Source organism: Dermochelys coriacea, chromosome 20 (assembly GCF_009764565.3).
Source record: "Dermochelys coriacea isolate rDerCor1 chromosome 20, rDerCor1.pri.v4, whole genome shotgun sequence".
Classification (NCBI taxonomy): domain Eukaryota; kingdom Metazoa; phylum Chordata; order Testudines; family Dermochelyidae; genus Dermochelys; species Dermochelys coriacea.
In genome coordinates, this window is record NC_050087.2 from 287,987 (window position 1) to 311,203 (window position 23,217).

The 23,217-nt window shown below is 43.8% G+C and overlaps 2 protein-coding genes across 8 annotated transcripts in view; one reads left to right on the top strand and one right to left on the bottom strand.

Annotated features, from left to right (window-relative positions):
• Positions 1 to 1,006: 1,006 nt before the first annotated feature.
• LOC119845926 (cytochrome c oxidase assembly protein COX14) lies at positions 1,007 to 1,941 on the top strand. 4 transcript variants are annotated; one of them, XM_038378912.2, is made up of 2 exons: positions 1,007 to 1,161; positions 1,495 to 1,941. In XM_038378912.2, the coding sequence occupies exon 2, from the start codon at positions 1,504 to 1,506 to the stop codon at positions 1,681 to 1,683; it is 180 nt and encodes a 59-aa protein (XP_038234840.1). In that variant the 5' UTR covers positions 1,007 to 1,161; positions 1,495 to 1,503; the 3' UTR covers positions 1,684 to 1,941. The 4 variants fall into 4 exon arrangements, with proteins under 4 accessions (XP_038234840.1, XP_038234842.1, XP_043362345.1 ...); XM_038378914.2 differs by having other exon boundaries at positions 1,009 to 1,165; XM_043506410.1 differs by having other exon boundaries at positions 1,064 to 1,213.
• Positions 1,942 to 6,419: 4,478 nt separating this feature from the next.
• CERS5 (ceramide synthase 5) overlaps positions 6,420 to 23,217 on the bottom strand; it is a 42,663-nt gene continuing 25,865 nt past the window's right edge. For 2 of the 4 annotated variants that reach the window (XM_038378964.2, XM_038378961.2), the window contains 4 exons: positions 16,207 to 16,335; positions 15,775 to 15,881; positions 13,365 to 13,521; positions 6,420 to 7,691 (listed from right to left, as the gene is read on the bottom strand). In XM_038378964.2, coding sequence (XP_038234892.1) covers positions 7,539 to 7,691; positions 13,365 to 13,521; positions 15,775 to 15,881; positions 16,207 to 16,335 — 546 coding nt within the window. In that variant the 3' untranslated portion in view covers positions 6,420 to 7,538. Of the gene's footprint in view, positions 7,692 to 11,286; positions 11,392 to 13,364; positions 13,522 to 15,774; positions 15,882 to 16,206; positions 16,336 to 23,217 lie in introns of all 4 variants that reach the window. The other 2 variants (XR_006278321.1, XM_038378963.2) reach the window with 2 other exon arrangements.

Here is a 23,217-nt window from a genome sequence, read left to right on the forward strand (position 1 = left end):
GCACCTAAAGCAGCCGGTGTCAGAATAGCAGCCAAGCCATATTAGTCTGTATCAGCTAAAAGAAAAGTACTTGTGGCACCTTAGAGACTAACAAATTTATTAGAGCAGAAACTAGGGAGCTGTAGGTTTCAGAGTAGCAGCCGTGTTAGTCTGTATTTGCAAAAAGAAAAGGAGTACTTGTGGCACCTTAGAGACTAACAAATTTATTAGAGCATAAGCTTTCGTGAGCTACAGCTCACTTCATCGGATGCATTTGGTGGAAAAAACAGAGGAGAGAAACAGAGGGAGCTGTAGCCCACGAAAGCTTGTGCTCCAATAAATGTTAGTCTCTAAGGTGCCACAAGTCCTCCTCTTCTTTTTACTAAAGCAGCCACGGAGCCTAGTGCTGTGAAGGGGGGCTTGAGAGAGCGGGCGAGAGCACGAGCGCAGCCCCCCACGAGAGGGGCTGGAGCAGCCACTTGCCCCAGCACAAGCTGAGCAGTTTGGAGGAGAGACACCCCCCCCGGGCTCCGGCTCCCCCCTCAAGCGGTATCAAATAGCCGCAGTGAGGCCCTGGCGGGGTCAGCAGGGCTATGAAAAGCGGGCAGGGGTGGGGGCGCGGCCGTGGGTGCCCGCCCCCCTGGCGTGACGGGCTTCCCGCAGGGGCGGGGGTTGCTGAGCTCTGACCCCCCGCCGGGGCCCGGCCTGGAGCATCGGGGGCACGTGGGGACCGGGGACTCCGCTCTGCCGGGGGGAAGGGGGGCCTGTGAGCATGCGCGTGACTCTGGGGGGGGGGTCACAGCCTGGCGGGCAGGTCCCGAGCCAGGCGCCCTGTGGCCGGCTAGGCTAATGACCAACGCAGGGACACGCAGGGGGGAGACACCCCGCATCACTGCCCCACCCCCCCAGCTGCCATTGGCTCCCCCATCGCCCCCTGCTCCCCGCCCCGCCCGAGCGGGGCAGACACCCATGAAGACTACAGTTCCCAGCATGCCCCGGCCTAAAACGCCCTGCGCTACGGCGTTCGACTTCCGCCGCCCGGCTGGGAACACGTGACCGGAAGGGCGCCTCCTCTTGGGAAAGGTCTCTGGGCTGAGGGCGGGGTGAGCGCGAGGCGTCCGGCCCGGAACGGCAACCGACCCCCGTCTCTGAGACGCGTCCTCTCGCAGCCGCGGCCCGGCAGTAGGTGACGGTCGCGGGGGGCTGGCCCCGCCCCGCCCCGCCGCGGGCCAGCGTCTCGCGGGGGAGGGGGGATGTCGGTAGCTCCGTGTGGCAGTGGGAGGCCGCGGTCAGTGTCCGAGGCTCGTGGCCCGCGGCCAGGGGCAGCCGGGCTGCTTCGCGCACCCACAGACTCACTACGCGCCGGGGAGGGGATTTGTCCCCCCGCATTAAAAGGGGACGGGCCTGCGCTCTCCTGGGCGTAGCGTGTTGGACTCCGCGGGCTTTGGCCGCCAGCCCCACGGCGGGTAGGCGGCCGCGGGCACCCGTGGCTGAGACCTGCCTTGTGTTTTCCAGGGGACAAGCATGGTCTCCGCCAAGCAGCTCGCGGACTTTGGGTATAAGGCCTTCTCAGGCTCCATGATGCTTCTGACCGTCTACGGGGGCTATCTCTGCAGCGCCAGAGTTTACCGTTACTTCCAGCGCCAAAAAGCCCTGAAGCAGCTTGAACAGAACCAGCTAAACTCAGGGATCATTGAGGACTGAATCCTGCTTTCTGGCTGGCTGCATGCCCAGAGACATTTAATGAGCAACTGGGAGACTGTTGAGATTACTTCTGCTGCAGTAATCAGGTAGCAAGTGCAATCCTTCCCGATCACAAATGAGGGCTAGCTTAGATCATTTGGGGTTTTCCTCAGGCACACTAAGGTGTCTTGAGTTTTTCTGCACTAGTGAGATGTTACAAAGTAACTCTGTGTAAGCATCTGTTTTGATCATGTGGTGATTAAATATTTTACTTGCTTCTCCTCTTGTCAGTATGTGACTAGAACCACCTGAGTGGAGGAGTAAGTCAGTTAAATCAACATCAATACACAATTTTACTCAAAACCGCTCGGGGGGGGATGTCTGCCTTGATTCATTCTTCTAAAATTCTCCTCTTCCATGCCAGCAAACTGAATAGCCACAGGTTGAGGGAGGCTGAGAGCTTTTCTACACTTAAAAACACTGTAGTTGTATCTCTGTAATGCTTCAATGGAGACCTTACCTACACTGATTGGAGGGGTTCTCCAGGCAGCATATGTAATCCACCTGAGACGCAGTAGCTAGGTTAATAGGGCTATGTCTACACTACTGTGATAAGTTGACCTATGCTACGCAAGCTACGTGAATAACGTAGCTGGAGTCGACATAGACTCGTAGAACTGGAAGGGACCTCGAGAGGTCATCTAGTCCATTCCCCTGCACTCAAGGCAGGACTAAGTATTATCTAGACCATCCGTGAGAGGTGTTTGTCCAACCTGTTCTTAAAAATCCCCAACGATGGCAATTTATTCCAGTGCTTAACTACTCTGTCTGTTGGGAAGTTTTTTCTAATGTCCAACCTAAACTGCCCTTGCTGTGATTTAAGCCCATTGCTTCTTGTCCTATCCTCGGGTTAAGAACAATAATTTTTCTCCCTCCTTGCAACAACCTTTTATGTACTTGAAAACTGTTATGTCCCCTCTCGGTCTTCTCTTTTCCAGACTAAACAAAACCAATTTCTTCAATTTTTCCGTCATAGGTCATGTTTTCCAGACCTTCACTAATTTTTGTTGCTCTTCTCTGGACTTCCTCCAAATTGATCACATCTTTCCTGAAATGTGGCGCCCAGAACTGAACACAATACTCCAGTTGAGGCTTAATCAGAGCGGAGTAGAGCAGAAGAATTACTTCTTGTGTCTTGCTTACAACGCTCCTGCTAATACATCCCAAATGATATTTGCTTTTTTTGCAACAGTGTTACACTGTTGACTCATATTTAGCTTATCGGCTACGACCCCCAGATCCCTTTCCACAGTACTTCTTCCTAGGCGGTCATTTTCCGTTTTGTATGTGTGCAACTGATTGTTCCTTCCTAAATGGAGTACTTTGCATTTGTCCTAATTACTTCAGACCATTTTTCCAGATCATTTTGAATGTTAATCTTATGCTCTAAAGCACTTGCAACCCTTCCCAGCTTGGTATCATCCACAAACTTTATAAGTGTACTCTCTATACCATTATCTAAATCATTGATGAAGATATTGAACAGAACCGATCCCTGCGGGATCCCACTCATTAAGCTCTTCCAGCATGACTGTGAACCACTCATGATTACTTTCTGGGAACGATTTTTCCAACCAGTTATGCACCCACCTCATAGTAGCTCCATCTAGGTTGTATTTCCCTAGTTTGTTTATGAGAAGGTCATGTGAGACATTATCAAAAGCCTTACTAAAGTCAAGATGTATCACATCTACCACTTCCCCCCACCCATGAGGCTTGTTACCCTGTCAAAGAAAGCTATCAGGTAGGTTTGACATGATTTGTTCTTGACAAATCCATGCTGACTATTACTTATCACCTTATTATTTTCTAGGTGTTTTGCAAATTGATTGCTTAATTATTTGCTTCATTATCTTTCTGGGTACAGAAGTTAAGCTGACTGGTCTATAATTTCCTGGGTTGTCCTTTTTTCCCGTTTTATAGATGGGCACTATATTTGCCCTTTTCCAATCTTCTGGAATCTCTCCTGTCTTCCATGACTTTTCAAAAATAATTGCTAATGGCTCATATCTCCTCAAGTATTCTAGGATGCATTTCATCAGGCCCTGGTGATTTGAAGACATCTAACTTATCCAAGTAATTTTTGACTTGTTCTTTCCCTATTTTAGAGTTTAATCCTACCTCATTTTCACTGGCATTCACTATGTTAGATGTCCAATCGCCACCAGCCTTCTTGGTGAAAACCAAAACAAAGGAGTTTTTAAGCACATCTGCCATTTCCACATTTTCCTTTCTTTCCCCCCCTCATTGAGTAATGGGCCTGCTCTGTCCTTCGTCTTCCTCTTGCTTCTAATGTCTTTGCAGAATGTTTTCTTGTTTCCTTTTATGTCCCTAGCTAGTTTGATCTCATTTTGTGCCTTGGCTTTTCTAATTTTGTCCCTACATACTTGGTATTTGTTTATAGTCATCATTTAAGAAAAGGAGTACTTGTGGCATTTTAGAGACTAACATTTATTTGAGCATAAGCTTTCGTGAGCTACAGCTCACTTCATCAGACGCATTCAGTGAAAACTCTGAAACCAGTCATCCTTTGTAATTTGACTGAGTTTCCACTTTTTGTAGGATTCTCTTTTGAGTTTTAATCATTGAAGATCTCCTGGTTAAGCAGGGTGGTCTCTTGCCATATTTCCTACGCAATAGGATAATTTCCTCTTGTGCCCTTAATAATGTCTCTTTGAAAAACTGCCAACTGTCTTCAGTTGTTTTTTCCCCTTAGTAGGTAAAATCCCATGGGAAGCAAGTCTAACTCCCTGAGTTTGCTAAAGTCTGCCTTCTTGAAATCCATCATTTTTATTGTACTGTTCTCCCTCCTACTATTCTTTAGAATCATGAACTCTACCATTTCATGATCACTTTCACCCCAGTTGCCTTCCAAATTCTCAACCAGTTCCTCCCTATCTGTCAATCAAATCTAGGATGGCTTCCCTCCCCAGTAGCTTTCTCCACCTTCTGAAATAAAAAAAATCTCCAATACATTCCAAGAACTTGCTAGATAATCTATGTCCTGCTGTGATGTTTTCCCCAACAGATGTCTGGGTAGGTCAAGTTACTGCAGGGTCTGCACAGTGCAGGGGTCAACAGGAGAAATTCTCCCACCGATTTACCTTACTCTTCTCATGAGGCATAGAGTACAGGGGTCAACTTGAGAGCGATCTGCTGTCGATTTGATGGGTGTTCACTAGACCCATTAAATCAATCTGAGTGTGGAGTCTGGCTGTACTGTAGATGTAGCCTAGGAGAACTCTCCCATTGACCTAGCATTGTCTACACCAGGAGTTAAGTCAGTTTAACTGCATTGCTTGGGGGTGTGGATTTTTCACACTGCTGAGTGAGTTATACTGATCTAATTTCCTAGTGTAGACTCAAACTGAGGAAGTGGAGAACAAATTTCTGGGACTGCTTTGGACTGAGTCCTGCTTCCAAGCATATTAGATTTTGTAAAACAATGGTTTTACATCCACAGTAAAGTCTTCCAGTCACCAAACAATCCAGAAATGCATGAATTTAACAGTTGTGTGTCCTCCTCCCCATGGCCAGACCCTCACTTCCACAAGCTTAGAGTTTCATTTCAATGATAGACCGTTCTGGGGACAGGCTTGAGATTAAAAGTAGAAAATAGAATAAGCAAATTCTTAAAGAACTTCCCTTTAGTTGGAAAAAAAAATTGACAGTGAAGTTTGCTGGAGAGTCTGGTCTCAACACCAAGCCTAACAGACAGAGGGCTTGGTGCAGTCTGAACTTTGCTTTGGACTGTTATCTCAATGCTACTAGAGTAACAGTACTATAAAACGGGTAAGCCACAGCTGCTAGTTCATCTTATTAACTTTAGAGTTTCCTTAATAGTAATTGCAGGATGTGTAAGTATTTCTCTAAAGATAGTATGAAGTAGATTTGGCAAAGGCTACTTGGAAAAGTATTTGGCCATACTAGACATGGTAATGGAAATGCAGCAGAGACTATCTTCCAGAAAGAAAGCATCTTAGTTTGGTTGAGTGGAACACCTAAGATGGAAGCTTTATACTAGTGTAAGGATACAGGGATTTAGGATAAAACTTGTACGAAGAGTCAAAGAAAATGAAAGCTAGATTACTAACTGCCTTGAATGGATGAACTAAAACTAAGTCTACTCTGAGAAAATAAAGTGGTATTAGATATCTGCTTTAAAAAACTACTCTAATTTGAACTCTACATTGATAAATGTATGTTTGATACCCAGTACACAGGGTTCTTTTGCCACAGATGTACGTGAGTAAAACACAGTGAAAGTTCAGCGAGGTATGTGAACTCTGGAACAATTTAGGGATACTGAATAGAAATTATTGGAGCTAGGGATAAGTACCTCCATGAATATTTTCCTATGTCCAGCTTTGCACACAGTGAATAATTTTACAAATGTTTATGAAGAGCCTGACACTTGATTAAAGCTCATTTGACCTGCAGTCATAGCACTGAATCTTAAACAACAGTATTCTCTCTCATTTGAGACAGCAGACCCTACTAGCACCATGCTGCCTAGGGTATTAGGGGGGTTCATAGTTCAGGAGCAATTCAACAAGAAGAGCAATACTACAACTTTCTGCAGTGTAGAGGAGTTCTTACTTATATGCTAAGCTTGCACAATACATCAAGGTGAGAGTAGCTCCTGCTATGTAAACTTCTGTCTTAGAGAAATGCAGAAAAAATGCAAGTCAAACAAATTTCTGAAGCTTTTTTTAATCAGAGATAAGAGTAAACAATTGTATAAAAACTCAAATTTCTGAACTTCTGCACATGATGATGACACTCAGGTGTCTTCCATTGCCCCTGAAGTACCATTGAGTAAAGAAAGTGAAGCCTCTGCTGTCCTGATTTCCAAAGTCAATGATCTGGAAAGGCAGCTGCAGCAATGCTCACTTCTGTCTTTAAAAACATACAGGCAGGGCTGCAACTTCTGCCTGTGTGGAAAGTTAATATAACCCATGAGCATTGCTCCATCTTTGGCTAATGTCCTGTCTTATAAATCTAACCAACCATAACCCGTAACTCCTGTAAAAGTCTTCAAATTCACACGAGTTGCAGGTATGCATGTGCTGTGATATTTCTCTAAATTAAGGTCAGGAGTCCAAAATTTTTTAGGTTGTATTTAAGACTTTGGATGGGCAGCAAATACCACTTGGTCTGCCTTAACAGCACAGATTATTATAAACTATGTTCTCTTTAGCACATAACATCCCAATGACAAGTTAAAACACGCTTTGTCCATCACAATCTGATTCAATGTGTGGCTGTAACACAGAGTCACAGCAGGACTGATAATTTATAAGTGATTTAAAAACCCTCTGTGCTACAGCTTACAGCATGATGTATCTGAATGATACTAGACCACATAATCTAAATGGATCCTGGAGTGCAGCAAGAAAACATACTGAACTTGCACTGGCTCAAGAAACATTTTTGGAATGGTATCTTAACCAGTCCACAGTCAATGTCCATCCCAGCCCAAACTCATTCCATCAAGCTTAAGCTGATCCTAGTAAAAACCAGTTTGTCACACAAAAATACTTTTGCAAATAATATTAGAGATGGGACTATTAAATACAAAATGGCTTATATTCTTAAAAAAATGAAATTTGCATCTTTGTTTTTGCATTAGTAATTGGCTCGGTTCAGTCCCTTCTGTGGTGTGAAACCTTAGATTGGTCTGGATTGTGCCCATCTTAGAGTTGATGGATGTTTTTTGAGGGAAGGGGTATCTTGATTAAAGATCACTTAGGAATGTGGAGTGCAACATATCAATATTTAGACAAGTCCATGTTTGCTGGAGGCCTCCCCCAGCATTACTCCTCTTCTGCCCATTGGGCACTAGCCACATGACCATTAAGCCGATTGGCACCATTGCTTGAAGTGCTGAAAATTCCTTTTGTGCTATTTGAAGTCATGTCGTCCTCTTCAGAGCTGCTCTCTACATCACTGCGATCATCTTTTGATACCTGAAAGTTTAAAATCAAAGGTAGAGGTGGAATAAAGATTACAAATTCACAGGGAACAGCTATTCGAGAAGTCTTGTCTATCTGATCAGTTTCCCCCTGTATTAGATTCTTTGAATTATTTAAAGTTGAACCCCACAAGTCAGACCTTCCAACCACATATCAATATCTTCATAAATGATCTGGAGGATGGTGTGGATTGCACTCTCAGCAAATTTGCGGATGATACTAAACTGGGAGGAGTGGTAGATACGCTGGAGGGGAGGGATAGGATACAGAAGGACCTAGACAAATTGGAAGATTGGGCCAAAAGAAATCTAATGAGGTTCAATAAGGATAAGTGCAGGGTCCTGCACTTAGGATGGAAGAATCCAATGCACCGCTACAGACTAGGGACCGAATGGCTCGGCAGCAGTTCTGCGGAAAAGGACCTAGGGGTGACAGTGGACGAGAAGCTGGATATGAGTCAGCAGTGTGCCCTTGTTGCCAAGAAGGCCAATGGCATTTTGGGATGTATAAGTAGGGGCATAGCGAGCAGATCGAGGGACGTGATCGTTCCCCTCTATTCGACACTGGTGAGGCCTCATCTGGAGTACTGTGTCCAGTTTTGGGCCCCACACTACAGGAAGGATGTGGATAAATTGGAAAGAGTACAACGAAGGGCAACGAAAATGATTAGGGGTCTAGAGCACATGACTTATGAGGAGAGGCTGAGGGAGCTGGGATTGTTTAGTCTGCAGAAGAGAAGAATGAGGGGGGATTTGATAGCTGCTTTCAACTACCTGAAAGGGGGTTTCAAAGAGGATGGCTCTAGACTGTTCTCAATGGTAGCAGATGACAGAACGAGGAGTAATGGTCTCAAGTTGCAATGGGGGAGGTTTAGATTGGATATTAGGAAAAACTTTTTCACTAAGAGGGTGGTGAAACACTGGAATGCGTTACCTAGGGAGGTGGTAGAATCTCCTTCCTTAGAGGTTTTTAAGGTCAGGCTTGACAAAGCCCTGGCTAGGATGATTTAACTGGGACTTGGTCCTGCTTTGAGCAGGGGGTTGGACTAGATGACCTTCTGGGGTCCCTTCCAACCCTGATATTCTATGATTCTATGATATAGGGAGCATGGTGCAGAATTCAGAACAGGGGACCAAGCCAGGAGATGTGGTGTTGTACAGCATTGGCCAAGCTAACTTTTGCACTTCCAAGTCAGTATTATAGCTCTCTTCACATGTGTGTGTTGGTGAAGTGATTTCAGATCCATGGAAGGAGCCCATAGCAATATATCAGTTTGATCCTTCTTCCAGTAGCTAAATTATCGCACAGATTATAAAGGATGCCTTTCCAAATGGCAAATTAGAAATATTTGTTTTAATACTAAATTATGAGTTACCATCTTGTTCAGACACCTTTTGGTAATCAGCAGGAGGTGGGAAGAAGCATCAGTTTTAGTTTCTAAAGGGATGAGTTTGTTTGTTTTTAAGGTTTGCTCAAAAGAGTACTGATTTATTTAAAAAAGGAACTGGCCCCATTTAGCACATCATTTGCATAAGATGCTTCCCTCTTTAGAGCCTGTTTACAGAGAACTACACGGTGGGTTAGTTATCTAAGGCATCAGTTCCTAAACTTTATTGATTCATGTACCATCTTTGTAAAAAATTGTGAAGTGCACTGATGAAACGTCAAGCGCATGTAACACCAGTGGTATCTTGACCACATTTTGGGAACCTCTGTTCTCAAGAATGGGTATACACATCAAACTCTTAATTTGTGAGCCAAGATACATTTGAATGGTGGTCTGTAGAAGGGACATGCTAATTTACAGTCATGCAAATGACACTAGGAATGCAGAAAGCATCTATAATCAGAAAGTCTATAATTTACATCTCTACAGATGGCCACTCTTAGGTCTTATGATCATAGGATCTGTCTAGTTTGCATGTGAAGCTTAAAATCTCCAAAATCTCTCTCCGTGCTTTACAAGATATTGGCTGGGGAGAGAGTTTGATGTACAATTTCAGAACAAAAGGATTACTTGTGGCACCTTAGAGACTAACAAATTTGTTAGTCTCTAAGGTGCCACAAGTACTTTTTTTTTTTTGTGAATTCAGACTAACACAGCTGCTACTCTGAAACCTGAAATTTCAGAACAAAGTCTGAAGACTAGAGAAGTCAACCATGCAATTTCATGGTATTCGCTCCTTAAAGTTTAACACAAGGGGGCAAAAAGAAAAGGAGTACTTGTGGCACCTTAGAGACTAACAAATTTATTAGAGAAAGCTTATGCTCTAATAAATTTGTTAGTCTCTAAGGTGCCACAAGTACTCCTTTTCTTTTTGCGAATACAGACTAACACGGCTGCTACTCTGAAACAAGGGGGCAGTGTATCATCAGTATAATGCCAAATGATGCATGACAGTGTGAAAGACAAGGTGGGTGATGAAATATCTTTTATTGGACTAACTTCTGTTGGTGAAAGACACAAGCTTTCAAGCTCCACAGAGATGACCAAACCTGATGAGCAGCTCTGTGGAGCTCAAGTGCTTGTCTCTTTCACCAACAGTAGTCAGTCCAATAAAGGATTCTCTCATCCACCTTGTCTTTCACATCCTGGGACCAATGCAGCTACAACACTGCTAACAATGTGAAAAGCTCACTAACTCAAATTTAATCATACACAAGTAACCCAGTAACTGATTAAATGCCATGGCTATAAGGGCATGGGTGCTGAAAGAGGTGAGCTGTCTTCCTATTTCCCATTGCCTGTATAGAGCACTTCCCTATCTTTGCACAGCCCAAGGCAAGCTCCCTCTACCTGTGAGTCTGGAACTAACAGCCCCCAGGTATACAGTGGGCAAGCAGTTTTAGTGACTAACACATTCCAGCCACGTATAGGATCAGGATCAGCCCTGCCTACTCTGAGTTGGTCATACAGACTCAGAGAGCAAGTTTTCTGACAAATGGAAAAATCTGGCAGAAAGCCAGTGGCAGTTAAGGATTTCCAGGCTGGGTTTCCACAGGCCAGCTGCATGTGCAAACTTAATCTAGGAGGTGCAGAAACCCCTCTGCAGCTGGGGGGTTCCCTATCTTTCCCATTTTAGCAATTCAACTGGCCAGGGAAAGGAAACAGAAACCCCTAGATATTATTCTGCTTTAGTCCCACAGTCATTTGAGAAAAGTATTTTTTCCACCATCTGATTTTTCTTAAATGAGAACTAAAGATAATTCTGTGTGTTGCTATAGCCCCCTCCATCCATAGATTTCTCAGCATTACAAGCACTGAAACAGGTATCACCTTTTTATACACTGGCCAACGACAGTCACACAGCCAGTCTGTGGCAGAGTTTGGAACAGGCTCTCAGTCCCTTGTTCTAGCCACTAGACAAACCAGCATCTTAGGTTCCTGTGATCTGTAACCACACCTTGTTAACCTGGGTGCAACTCACAGTGAGGCAGGCCCGTTTAAAGGAAGCTGCAAAATGCAGCCCATCTGAAGCCAAACAGCTTTTCAGACTCACAATTTTGTATTTATGTCTTAAAGCTCAAAGAGAAAGAGACACACACACATACGGTCCACTCTACAAGCAACAGCACAGATTACACTTACATGCAAGGGATGAAACTGTCCAGCTCCAATCTGGCACAGAGAAAAGGAGTGAGAAAAGAGTGGAGAGTACAGAGGCAGGGTCTAGTCCTTTCCTGGCTAGGTCACCTGGTCAGGAGAGAAAAGCAAGGAGAGGAGAGAGATATAGACCTCCAGGTGTGGGGACAGCTACACGGACAGATACTGTACTGGGAAACTAGCAGCAGCCGTGGAAGACAGTAAAATGATAACAGACCACACACACCTTGCAACATGCTGCTTCTCCACCCCTCAGAAGGCCCTCCCCACAACACACATTGCCAGAAGACTCTGCTTCAAATATTCCTTTAGGCTAAACAAGTTCCCTACAAAACAGACCAGCCCAATAGTCTATAGGCAGTGAAAATGCAATCATAAGTGGGATTCAGGCTTAGTTCTCAAATAGCTAGGGTGGCACAAACATCTGTGTTACTATCTAGCTACCCCTTCTGGTGGAGGATCAAACAGCACTGCCTGGCTCTGAAGGAAGCTGCTTCCAGCCATGACACAAATGGGTAAAAATGGGGAGCAGGATCCAAGATAATTGAAGTACTCCAGCCTTCAGCCACTGGCCTGAAAACCATTGATTCAATAGGGAGGAACTTGACAGCAAGCTACTCAGGACTTACTACTAGTCAAATGCCTGTGAAATTGTCTCTTCCACCCACCCTGCTGCCTGGAAATCCTCAACTACAGGCAGCAGGGGAAAAGAAACTGTGCTAGAAGCCCATGGATTGTGTCTGGTACAAGCATCCCTCTTCATAGAGCACTTACCTAAAAGCCACAGCTTGAAATTTTCCTTCTGTTCCTTGGATGTCCATCAGAGCCAGAAGGAGATAGTTCAGGCTGCCTCCCTGTCATATCTTTCAAGGCATATGGAAGGACTGTGCATCACTGTTACAAAAGGATCATGTCTTTGGTGATACAGAGTCACTCCTCCATAAGCAGACCTGGCAAGAATCCTGGGAACTCCAATATAACTCCAAAAAGCAGCACTAGCATCAGAGTCCAGGCCAGTAACAGCTCATCTAGGCTTTGAGGGGCTGGGGTCAGGACAGCAGCTCCAAAAGCCAAGCTCCAAGGCCTTTTATTTTTATTCTTGGAGTTGGATGGGGTGGCAGACAGGCCAAGAAATGCTTATCTTTGAGTGAAGTGGTGCGACAGGCACGAGCTCCAAGTGGGAGAGCACAGTATGCTCCTAGGACAAACACTAACTGAACTAAACTTACACATACCTCCTCTCTGAGGCAACTGGGCCTGCAACAGAGAGCAGCATCTTTCCCTCTTAACTGGAAGAGCTGCCGTCCACACCCTTATCCATCAGGAATTCATTCTAACCAGAACATTCTGCATGCTGAAACTGGACACTATAAACAGAGTCCCACTAGCCCACTGTCAGCAGATCCCATTACATTTCCAGTAGCTTCCCTTGCCAACCTCACCTGGATTATCTTGTTGCACTGTTGGGATATGCACCGGCAGCCCTAGTCCTCGCTTATTACTGTAGCAAGCTCCAGATATTGAGTTCACATCACCCTAGATGTCGGTAAGGTTGGATTTGTAACATGGACAATTTCCCCAAGATATTTAGATGCTCCTAATGGCAGCTCCAGATTAAACCAGGAAGCACAACCTTCCCCGCCTTGTACTGCATGGAGAGTGATTGGTCTTCAAGCTGCCACAAGAGGGAAGGCAAAAGCCTTGATCAAGTTACCAGAACAAGCAGAGCAACACACAAACTGAACTGCATGATGTCATTAAAGCATTTGAACAGGCCAAACAGCATTATTCACTTGTATGACCAGACCATCAAAAAGCGTGTGCCTCCCTATGTAAACACTTGGGCCACGTGGGTGCTAGAGCCTGCCAAGCCTAACTGACCAGGACAGCCCTAGATGAAGTTAGTCACTCACAGAAGCAGCAAACCTGCTACCCTTACCTTGGAGTCAGCACTGGCCTCACTGAACAATGCAGACTGCTCCCTCTGATTTTCGAACAGATGCCCTGATCCCCTCAGTGCTTATGAGAGAGAGAGGAGCCAGCCAAGCCACAGGAGCTCTTACCTTTCCTCGCAACAAGGCCTTGTAGGCAATGCGAATGATGAGACAGGACCAGATGATGTGCAGAACCTGGAGGGTTACCAACAGTCCATTGAACAGCCACCATGAAGGATAAGGGCCAATCAGCTCCCAGCTCTCAAACAAGGTAGTATTCAAGATCCTAAAAGAAAACCAAGGAGCTTGTTGGATTGGCTGCTTGACTAGAATTCCCAGTTTCCAACTCTGAACTGAGCTGACTGGGCAGATATACAACAGGTTTCTGTCCCATTTAAGCTTCTATTGCTTTGCTCTTTTCATAGTGTGATGCCCCTGATCTACAGTCCCTTGCACAGAAGAGAAAAGCCTGAAGCTGGACTTGGGTTAAAGTCCCTTGAACTAAGCAGCAATAGGAGAAGATGTGGAGACTCTCAGAATTTAAGTTAAATATAAAAATCCACTCCCCACCCTTTTCTCCAGGGTAAGATCAGCATTCACAATGGCGTCAGAGGGAGAGATGGCAATTGCTTAAATCACAAATGCTGTTTTGGATGTATACATGGCATTGAGTGGAGAGATGAGCCTTACTCACATGCATAGATGACCTTGACCACATATAAAGGTCAGGAATGCCACCCGGGGGGCTTTGAAGATTTTTTTTTTTTTTGGCAGTGAAGCTGCTATTCCCTTACTCCTAGCCTTTTCCTCTGTCCCTTCTCTCAAGTCAAAGGAATTGAAAACCAACTAGTGGGTCAAAGCCAGGTGCCTCCTTGAAGATGGCTATGGAATTGTTCTCTTCACTGGGATTTATTGGCAGTACTTAAGGAATTTAATAAAGCAGTTTGATTGTTCATAAAGTAGTCACTAGGGTAGATTGCGGAGAGATTTTTTAAAAGATCGATGCTTTCAGCATTTATTGAAAAAGTGAGAAATTAACTTTCAGGGAGGGAATCCAGAGCTTTAGTTGCAGTTAAAAAATAATGGTTACCTAGGCAGCAGCTTGTGGCGGAGTCAGCATGCAGTTTCATGTCATTATACCACTGATCAGGGAAGGGAACCTGTACTGAGTGGAATAGCATAGCAGCTTCAGATACAACTGGAGACTCACAAGTTCTCCCTATGAAGCTGAGGAATTACATTACAGCCAGTGGAAACCAAATTCAAGATTTATAAGACACACTGAGTGACAGGGTGGTGCCAGAGAGTACATTGCATCATGGCAGACAATGGAATGAAGAGCAGAGAGAGGATTGCCTCATTTGTCAGTGGAAAGCAGTAACACCCGCCCCTCTGAAGGGAGCATCATTTGTGGCAGGCAGAGGGGACCAACATTTTCCCTATCTAGACTCTTTTATATTTGTTTGGAGCTATACAAAAATAAAAAGGGATGCTTATCCAAGGGCCCTTGGTGCCTCTGCCACGGGGACAAAATTAAAACTAAATAGGAGCTTATCCTATCCCAGAAATACATCTCAAAGAGAGGGAAAGTAGGCCTCTGCTGTTTACAAAATAAGGATGTAGGAGGATGACAAACCCAGGTGTAGCAGACCTTACAAGATACCTTCTCAAGGAAAACAAGATGTGGATAAATACAATGATCAGCAAAAACATCCCACCAAGCCTGACTTTGTCCACCGGAGAGGAGGGGAATCTCATTAAGGAATGATTAATTACAAACATCTTAGCTAAGATTTCTAAATCCAAAAATACCCCAATACCTATTTCAGTCTCTATGCAGCTAGAACATGGAGTCAGGGCAGACAGTCTTCTGAGACCAGCAGGAGAGGAGCTAGGTACTTCAGATGACCATAAAGCAGAGCGTCACAAACAGAACCTTGCCTCAGGGAGGATGTGCCTCACTGGCATCTCAACTTTTACAAGATCTTATCAAAAGACATTAAACCACCTTTGGTTCTATGGGTTAGTCTACACCAGGACACTCAGGAAAGTTTGGACAAATTTATTAATGGTATGAAGTTAATGCACACTAAATTGCTGGGTGAATGCTCTCAGTTGAAAGTAAAGTGGCCTTTACTGAAGCTTAATCCTCCAAATCTACAAAGGGTTGAGGAGTGCTTTAATGTCAGACCTTTATTTTATTCATCTTAGTTCCCTGTGTAGACAAGCCTGATTTGTATAATGTCTGGGAGTTACTGGCTGGGAGAGTAGGCTTCAGCTGGGGGTGGCATTCAGCTGCACTTTTTGACTCTGTGCTCACACTAGGGATGCTCCTACTCTAAGTACATGACAAAAAATGAAGAAACCACTCTGACAAAACCTCAAAGTGCTCCTCCTAAGCAACATTTAGGAGGGCTGCAGCTTCATGCTGCCCTGAGGGGCTGGTTGTAATGAGCGAGAGGATCCCTAATAAAAGGCTGCCTTTAGAGGAGGGAAGGAACAAATACTTGACTCTATTCAGAAAGATCCAGGTACTTACCAGAAAGGGTAAATACCCAGTCGAGTGACTATGAACACAACACCAAAGAGCATGAAGGTGGCATCACACAGGCGCTGGTACTTAGCATAATTGGCCATCTTTGCAGCCTGAGAAAAACACAAAAGTGTTAAAACAGCATTCACCGGACACAATCATTTGATCATATGGAAAACAATGCTGGAACACTCAAGCCACTAAGTCACCAAGAAGTTTGGAACATTTAAGGACTATTATCAACTTGGGAGATGTCCTGGGGGAAAGCCAACAGAGTGGGATCAGCAGTGTGTGTTTATGGGACATCCAGCCTGGATTACGTGTGGAGAGGGTCAGGGGTGAAACAGGAGAGGCTATGTTTTATCCTCTTGCCTCAAAAGTGTGCTCCTTTGTCATTAGGGATGCAAAGCTCAGAGAGGAAGCAGCAGGCAAACTTACCTCTAAGAGGAAGTCTGAGGCATCATGTAGACATAGCACCAGAGTTCCCACCCGCACCATATTATTCATATAGGAGAATGTAATGAGTCCAATTGTAGCCAAGTGATGGACAAACATGATCAGGAAATCCTGAAAGGGGAAGATGAAGTGTGAGGGATCTTTGGCAGCCACATGATCACAGAGACTTAGAACAGGGGCACCACGACTGACAAGGGCCATATGGTTATTTTAGGTCAGACTCTCAAGCTCCTTGTTTGCAAAAAGCAGAGCAGATTTCAGCCACAATCATCTTCACTTGGGAAGTGCAGACCACAGGTCCCAGCATGCTGCATCGTGATTAACAGTTTTGCTTCAATCAAGATGGAACATTGCATGCTGGGGCCTACGGTAATCTCCTTGGGCTGCAGCTCCGTAGCAAAGATAAGTACATCTGCAGGCCTCACTGTAAAACTCCAGAGACCAACATCTGGCCTGCACTTTGACTCTTCCTGCTTTGGGATGACTGCATTGCTAGCGTATGTCTACACGGCAAGCAGCAGCGAGTATCAGAGCCTGGGTCTACAGACTTGAGATATGGCACTATAAATAGCTCTGTAGATGTTCAGGCTTGGCCCTGAAATCCAAGGAGGCGGGTGGGATTCAGAGGCCGAGCTTCAGCCCAAGACAAAACACCTACATGGCCGTTTTTACTGCCATAGTCTGTAGACTTGATGCTACAGGTTTCTGATTGCTGTGTAGATGTACCCCTAAGGTCTACTCTAGAGATCACTGAAATGAGTAATAAGAAATAGACCTGCTATTACTGCTATCAACTGGGAAAAGTCCACCAGAAGTAAGGCAAGCAGAGGCCATGCGTGATCCATGCATCAGGGCATGCCTGGCAATACAGTAACAGCAAATCAATCCATTAAAATTCTACAACATGTACAATTTTCTGACATAGCCCCCCAATATCTACATCCTGCATTTGCATCTTTGTTAAGGCATTTCAAGCGGGGAATTAATCCACTTTTGTAGTGCTGAATTCTTTATTAAAATGAATAAAAAACAATGCCCCAATTGCTTCTCTCCATTTCTGCGGCTGCAAGATCTACCGTAGCTTGCTTGACTTTTTGTATTTCAGGACAGAACAAATCCAGAAATTATAGACTAATTTTTTGGGGGAGGAGAGGGAAACAAAGTCAGTACAAGAATTGGGACAGTTTTCTACTTTACACTTTATAGAGCAAGAGTAATAAACTGCTGGTTTCCTCTGAACTGTTGGTTTGTTTTCCAAGGACAAACACTAAGCCAATGCCTAAAACTCAGCAGAGTGGAATTAGATTTTAGTGATCATGACCAGCCATCATTCTGCTATTCACATGGATGAAAAGTCACTTTCCAAATTCATTTTTTTAAATCATTGCTACTGTCTTTGCCCCGTGCTCATCCTGTTCAGCGAGGCATTCAGTTGTAAAGATAAGACTGGAAATCTTGTCCTTGATTTCTAAGGTAGAAATAATTCCCACATCTTCTGGATTGCTGCTCAACTGCAAGTGAATGTCACAGCTCCTGGAAATGCCAGTTAGCACCAACTTTATCCAGCTGACTTGCTTTGGCATTAAGGTACCCATGAGGACTCGCTCTGAATTTACAATATGGAGATTTGACATACATTATATATATATATATATATATATATATATATATATATATACACACACACACATATATATACACATATATACACACACACACACACACACACACACACACACACACACACACACACCTCATTTGGGATTGTCACCATTTTATGGATACTAATGAGCAGTCAATGCAAATATAGTAGCCCAAGAGACCTTTTATTATCCAAAGCTCTCAAAGCATTTTACATACACTAATGAGCATAGCTTCACACCACCCACAGCAGTATTATCCATGTCACATTAAAGATGAGGAAAATGAAGTTCAGAGGTAAAACACCTCGCCCAAAGAGACACAAATTAGTCAGTGGCAGAGCTAGGAATAAATTATCTGTCCTGGGTTTTAACCTCCACACAATAATTTCTCTCAGCCATGAAACCTGGGATTTCCTAAATCAACCTTAAACAAGGCTCTTCTGTATAAGCCCCTTTAATGGATCAAGACCAGGTTTAGTTAAACATGATTGCTATTAAATCAAACTTCACTATTTAAACAAGTTACCCAAAAAGGTTTGGTTCCTTCAAGTTCCTTCTCGTTTGTTTCTCAAATCAACAGTCCTTGTACTTGTGGAACCTTCTGTGGCTCCATTTTAAACATTTATAGTACCACTGTTTACATTTTATAATTTTAAGGATTTGAAAAACTGTGTCAGGAAAGTTTAAAGTTGAGATATGATTTTTTTTTTCTGACTCTTATCTCCCTGCCTGAATTTCCTATTGCCCCAAGACCAAACACAGTGAAAGTGGGTAGGGATGAGGAATTCAAGTATTTCCTGGAGCTCTCCCTGAGTACTTCAGTTGAATTAAAATAACGCCCAGGGACATGCTGAAGACTAGAAGACACTAACTACAATGACCTGGGTGCCATCACAATACATTGGGAATGTACTCCAGGAGCTCAAGATTATTCTTGCACTGTCCCTCATTTCAACATTACCTGGCTGTCAGCTTCTCTTCCTCTGGGACACAGGCCATTTGTCCCACTGCTGTCCCATCTGCGCCAGCACTGCCAGATAAGCATGGCACATAGGGACACTGGTCCCATGCTGTACTCATCTCTTCCCTACAGATCATTTTCACTCCAATACCACTGAACAGCATTGGAGCTGTTCATTCACATCCTTCGTTCTTCCCCCTTTTCCTAGCCACCAGACTTAATGTTAAGTCTGAACTTTGCACTGTTGCCTGCAGCTGCGTACCTCTAAGCTCCAGGTTCATTTGTTATTTGGTTTTCCCCTTAGCATTTGCTTACCCTACTATGTGGGAGTCACCTACCAATTTAATCACAGTTCAATCTGCACTAAGCATGGACCAGTCCCAGCCCAGCCCTCCGAAAGGGACTGTCTTCCCTTTCCTGGTGATGAGGAGACAGTCACTTGGTGACAAGATGCCAGTATGGGGGCAAGTGCACATTCTGAATACTGAATGGCTTGGGACACATGGCTTCCCTCATTACATGCCAAAGAAATGATTATGCAGAGATCAGATGCCTCAGTAAGCTCCTCACTTGTCCAGGACATGAAGCAAGTTCTGAACATTACCAGCAAGGACAACGCTACTTGAAATCCTGAGCTATGCAATTCAGATACTGAGCATCAGAATCAAGAAAGGAAGAGTCTGCATGCTAACCTAGAACCAGACTTCATGGGAGTGCAAGGAAGAGCAGCCAAGCAACTTCCCAATCTGTTCAACAAGACCTAGCTGCACAGAGGGACAGCCAGCCACTTGAGAGGTGGTTAACAGCAAGTATCTCCGACCAAAAGAATTGACAGTTCAGAGCCCCGTAGAAACAAAAGGCAAGTATATCCAGTTACCCAGGTTTTAAATATCTGACTGCGGGAGAAGACCTACTTAGATTGTTGATTTAGCTTCTCTGGGAATCGTGATCCAAGTAGTAAGAAAAAGGTTTTTAATGACTCATTGACCTGACCAAAGGAGGGTCAAAGTGTTCTGTCTTGTCTGACACTGTTTTCTATGGGCAGAGTTTTACTGGAATAGTTTGCAATTTCCACAGTCTACCATTGGAGCAAGGGTCCACTAGCTGGGCTTTTTTCAAACCGACAGTGGGTGAGGTGCCCAACATAGGTGCCAGCAATCAGGCTAAAATGAGACTGCAGCATCTGGCCTTTCCTCCTTCACAATAATGGGTAGAGTATCATGGCCCTTGGAAGAAGCCAACAGGAAGGAGGGCTGATATAGTTCTAGAAACTTGGGCACATTTCTTACATAATTTTACTCACACAGGAAGCCGACTCTCAAGGAGCTATCAAGGTCTATCTGTGGCTCCTAATGAGCTAAGAGCCCCATCAGAGTTTAATGAAAGGTCTTTTAGCAAGGGCCCTATCCCCAGTGTGAATGAGGTCATGGAGAATCCAAACCACTGAGATTAATTTTATCAATTGAACTCTGATGGAAAGAAACATTTTACTTTGGGAGGGGCTCTTGTGGCAGGTTTAACAACTTTTTTTTCCCTAGTAGGGATGTAAAATATTAACCGATAAGCATCTGTCTTATCAATAATGTATTCAGTTAACAATTAAACTCAACTCAGCTGCCAGCCCCAGGCACCTGTGGTCCCGGCTGCCGGCCCTGCGTGCCCAGGGTCCCAGCTGCCCAGGACAGCAGCGGAGCCCTGCATAAAATGTGGGGGTGCTGCAGCACCCCCACACCCATCGTTCCCCACCTATGTTGTGAACTCCTTAACAGTTAAACATTTAACTAAGAGTTTTAATAGTTTAAATGGTTACTTTTTGAAAATGCTATTTACATCCCTATTTCCTAGCTGCATCCAGCCTCCTCATCTTGGGTGGGGAGTATGCTGGAAGACTCATCTTGTAATCAAACCCCATGATAACTTCTTCTGACCTTGTTGAGGCTGGTAATATCCACTGCAAAAGTTTTATTAATAAAGTTACTCTACCTGCCAAGCTGTCTCAGGAAACCTTTGTTTTCTAGGCAATGCTGCAGATAGATGGAAAGTGAGTCTCTACCCAGGGCAAAAAGGCCAAGATAGAAGCAGAGAAAACCCATACATAAAACTTCTCTCCCCTCCCATAATACCTATCTGCAGCACCCTCTTTCCTCCACAATACCAAGCCTACTCCCCTGGGTTCTGTCTCCCTCCCTATAATACTCCAGCAGCAATTGCTTGATTTCTCCCATTGTCAGATGAAGCTTCTGGCCCTCCCAGCAAAATGTCTGACAGGGACTGTGTTAGCACACACTGATCAGTCCACTCCCAGTATAAGTGACTGGGCCCAAAATGCTACATAAAGAATAAGAACAGGTAAGTAAAACTGATTAAACAACATGTGAAACTGACCACTCTATTTTCACTGTGTGAAGTGCAAAGACCAATTAGTGTTAATAGCCAAAAGTAAATTAGATGACATTAAAACTAAAAGTAAAGTTATTAGCAACAGGAAATCTTCATTTAAGAAGTTATTAATTTCAACCTGATAGCATCCCCTTAGATACAGTACCACATTTCATACTGACATTCACAAATTAATGTATTTCATCCACCTTGGATGGAGCCTGAGAGACAGGATTCTTGTCACATCACATACCCATTTATACACAACAAATAGCAATCTATTTACACACAGCCAGATTTCAATAAAAGTAAAAACCCATAAGCAAAATTTTAAAAGATTACAGTGAAGAATGAAACTCCAGGCTGGCACTCAAACACAGCTTTGATAGCATTTAAACAACATCTTACAAGATTTACTTCCTACCTTACACATTTACTCTCTCATGACTAATTTTCTTGATAATTGCCCACTAATGTTCTACTTTTTTTCCTTCACCATAATCCCCTGAATTCAATTCCACTGCTTAATAAATCCTGGGTAATATTTTACAATGGCCAATCCCTGTTAATTTCTCCCAAGATTGCATAATGTATCTGTACTGATGGGGTTTTAACCAAGAGGCTCCCAATTTGAAATTTTATTTGACAGTGACCAGAATGTCTAAGAAAGTTGCCTCCAGTTTGTGCTATGCCCATCTCAGCTTTGTACTTTTCAGTGTCTGTCTGGTTCCATGACAGGTTTCAGAGTAGCAACCATGTTAGTCTGTATTTGCAAAAAGAAAAGGATGAAGTGAGCTGTAGCTCACGAAAGCTTATGCTCAGATAAATTTGTTAGTCTCTAAGGTGCCACAAGTACTCCTTTTCTGTTTGGTTCAACTGTTTGGATTTAATTTCTAATCAGATTCTGCATTTTACGTAGACCAATACTGACTTGCTAGCAGGGCTTCATCTTCTAGGAGTATTTGGTGTGTATAGAGAGACTGTTGAAGATGGTGTTACTCAGGCGGATAATCACAATTAATGTTACATCTCTATGAATTGTTTTTCTGGTTTTAGTACAGTAATCTTATCTCACAGGTTAAATTTTGGGTAAGTGCCACTCAGACAAAGGTGTGGCTAGCTTTGTAACAGTACTTCGTGAAACTGGCTAGGAAGATGTCTATCAACCTGCTTTATGTGGTTGGAGGAATAACTTGGAATCCCACTTCTTCACTGGGGATGGGAAGTTCTCTCATCAGAAGGGAGTAAAGATATATCAAGTAAACAAAGCAGGCCTTGCTTGATCACATAAACAAAGCCAAAAAAATTCACTAAGCTCCTCTATATTTGTTTGTAACTAAACAGAGGACAGTATGTATGTGTGACTAACAGATATAGACATTGGGGCTTAGGAAAGAGAAGTCTATTTGAAATGCATTTTAATGAAAGATCATTGGTATTTTGGAAGACACACAATGTTCCATAGGAACAGCAAGGAGACTCTTCACCATATGAACCGAGACTCAAGAAATTACCAAAATCACTTGCCAAGCCCGAAAGAAGAGGTGCAGGGTAACATTTTCAGAAGTGCCCAAGTTACTTTCAGTGGGACTTAAGCTCCTACGCAACCAAGTAACTTTTGAAAATGGGGCTTAGGCTCCTAAATCACTTAGCACTACATATAAAATTTTCTAAAGCATGTGAGAAGTAGGTTAGCTTGGTCACAGGTGGAAGTCATGCTCCCTATAGAATAATACAGAAACTATTAGTTCTCTTTATTTTGCCAAAACTAAAAAGCTTTATTCTAGCCTTGCCACCCATGTCTAGAAAATGTTTAGAGCATTTTATTTCTATATTTTCCTGTAAGTCTCCTAATTAAAATATATTTTTATAAAAAGATTGAATCAACTGTTCTATTGGGATATATGGATTGATTCCCCCTCTTTCCTCTGCATAGTGATAGGGATGGGCTGCCAGGTTGTTTATCAGGATAGTCCCGAAAGGCCTGTCTGTTTACGGTCTACAAAAGGA

Bases quoted from the DNA above. Each gene is read 5' to 3' on its own strand.
- LOC119845926 (XM_038378912.2), top strand. From the start codon at position 1,504: ATGGTCTCCGCCAAGCAGCTCGCGGACTTTGGGTATAAGGCCTTCTCA.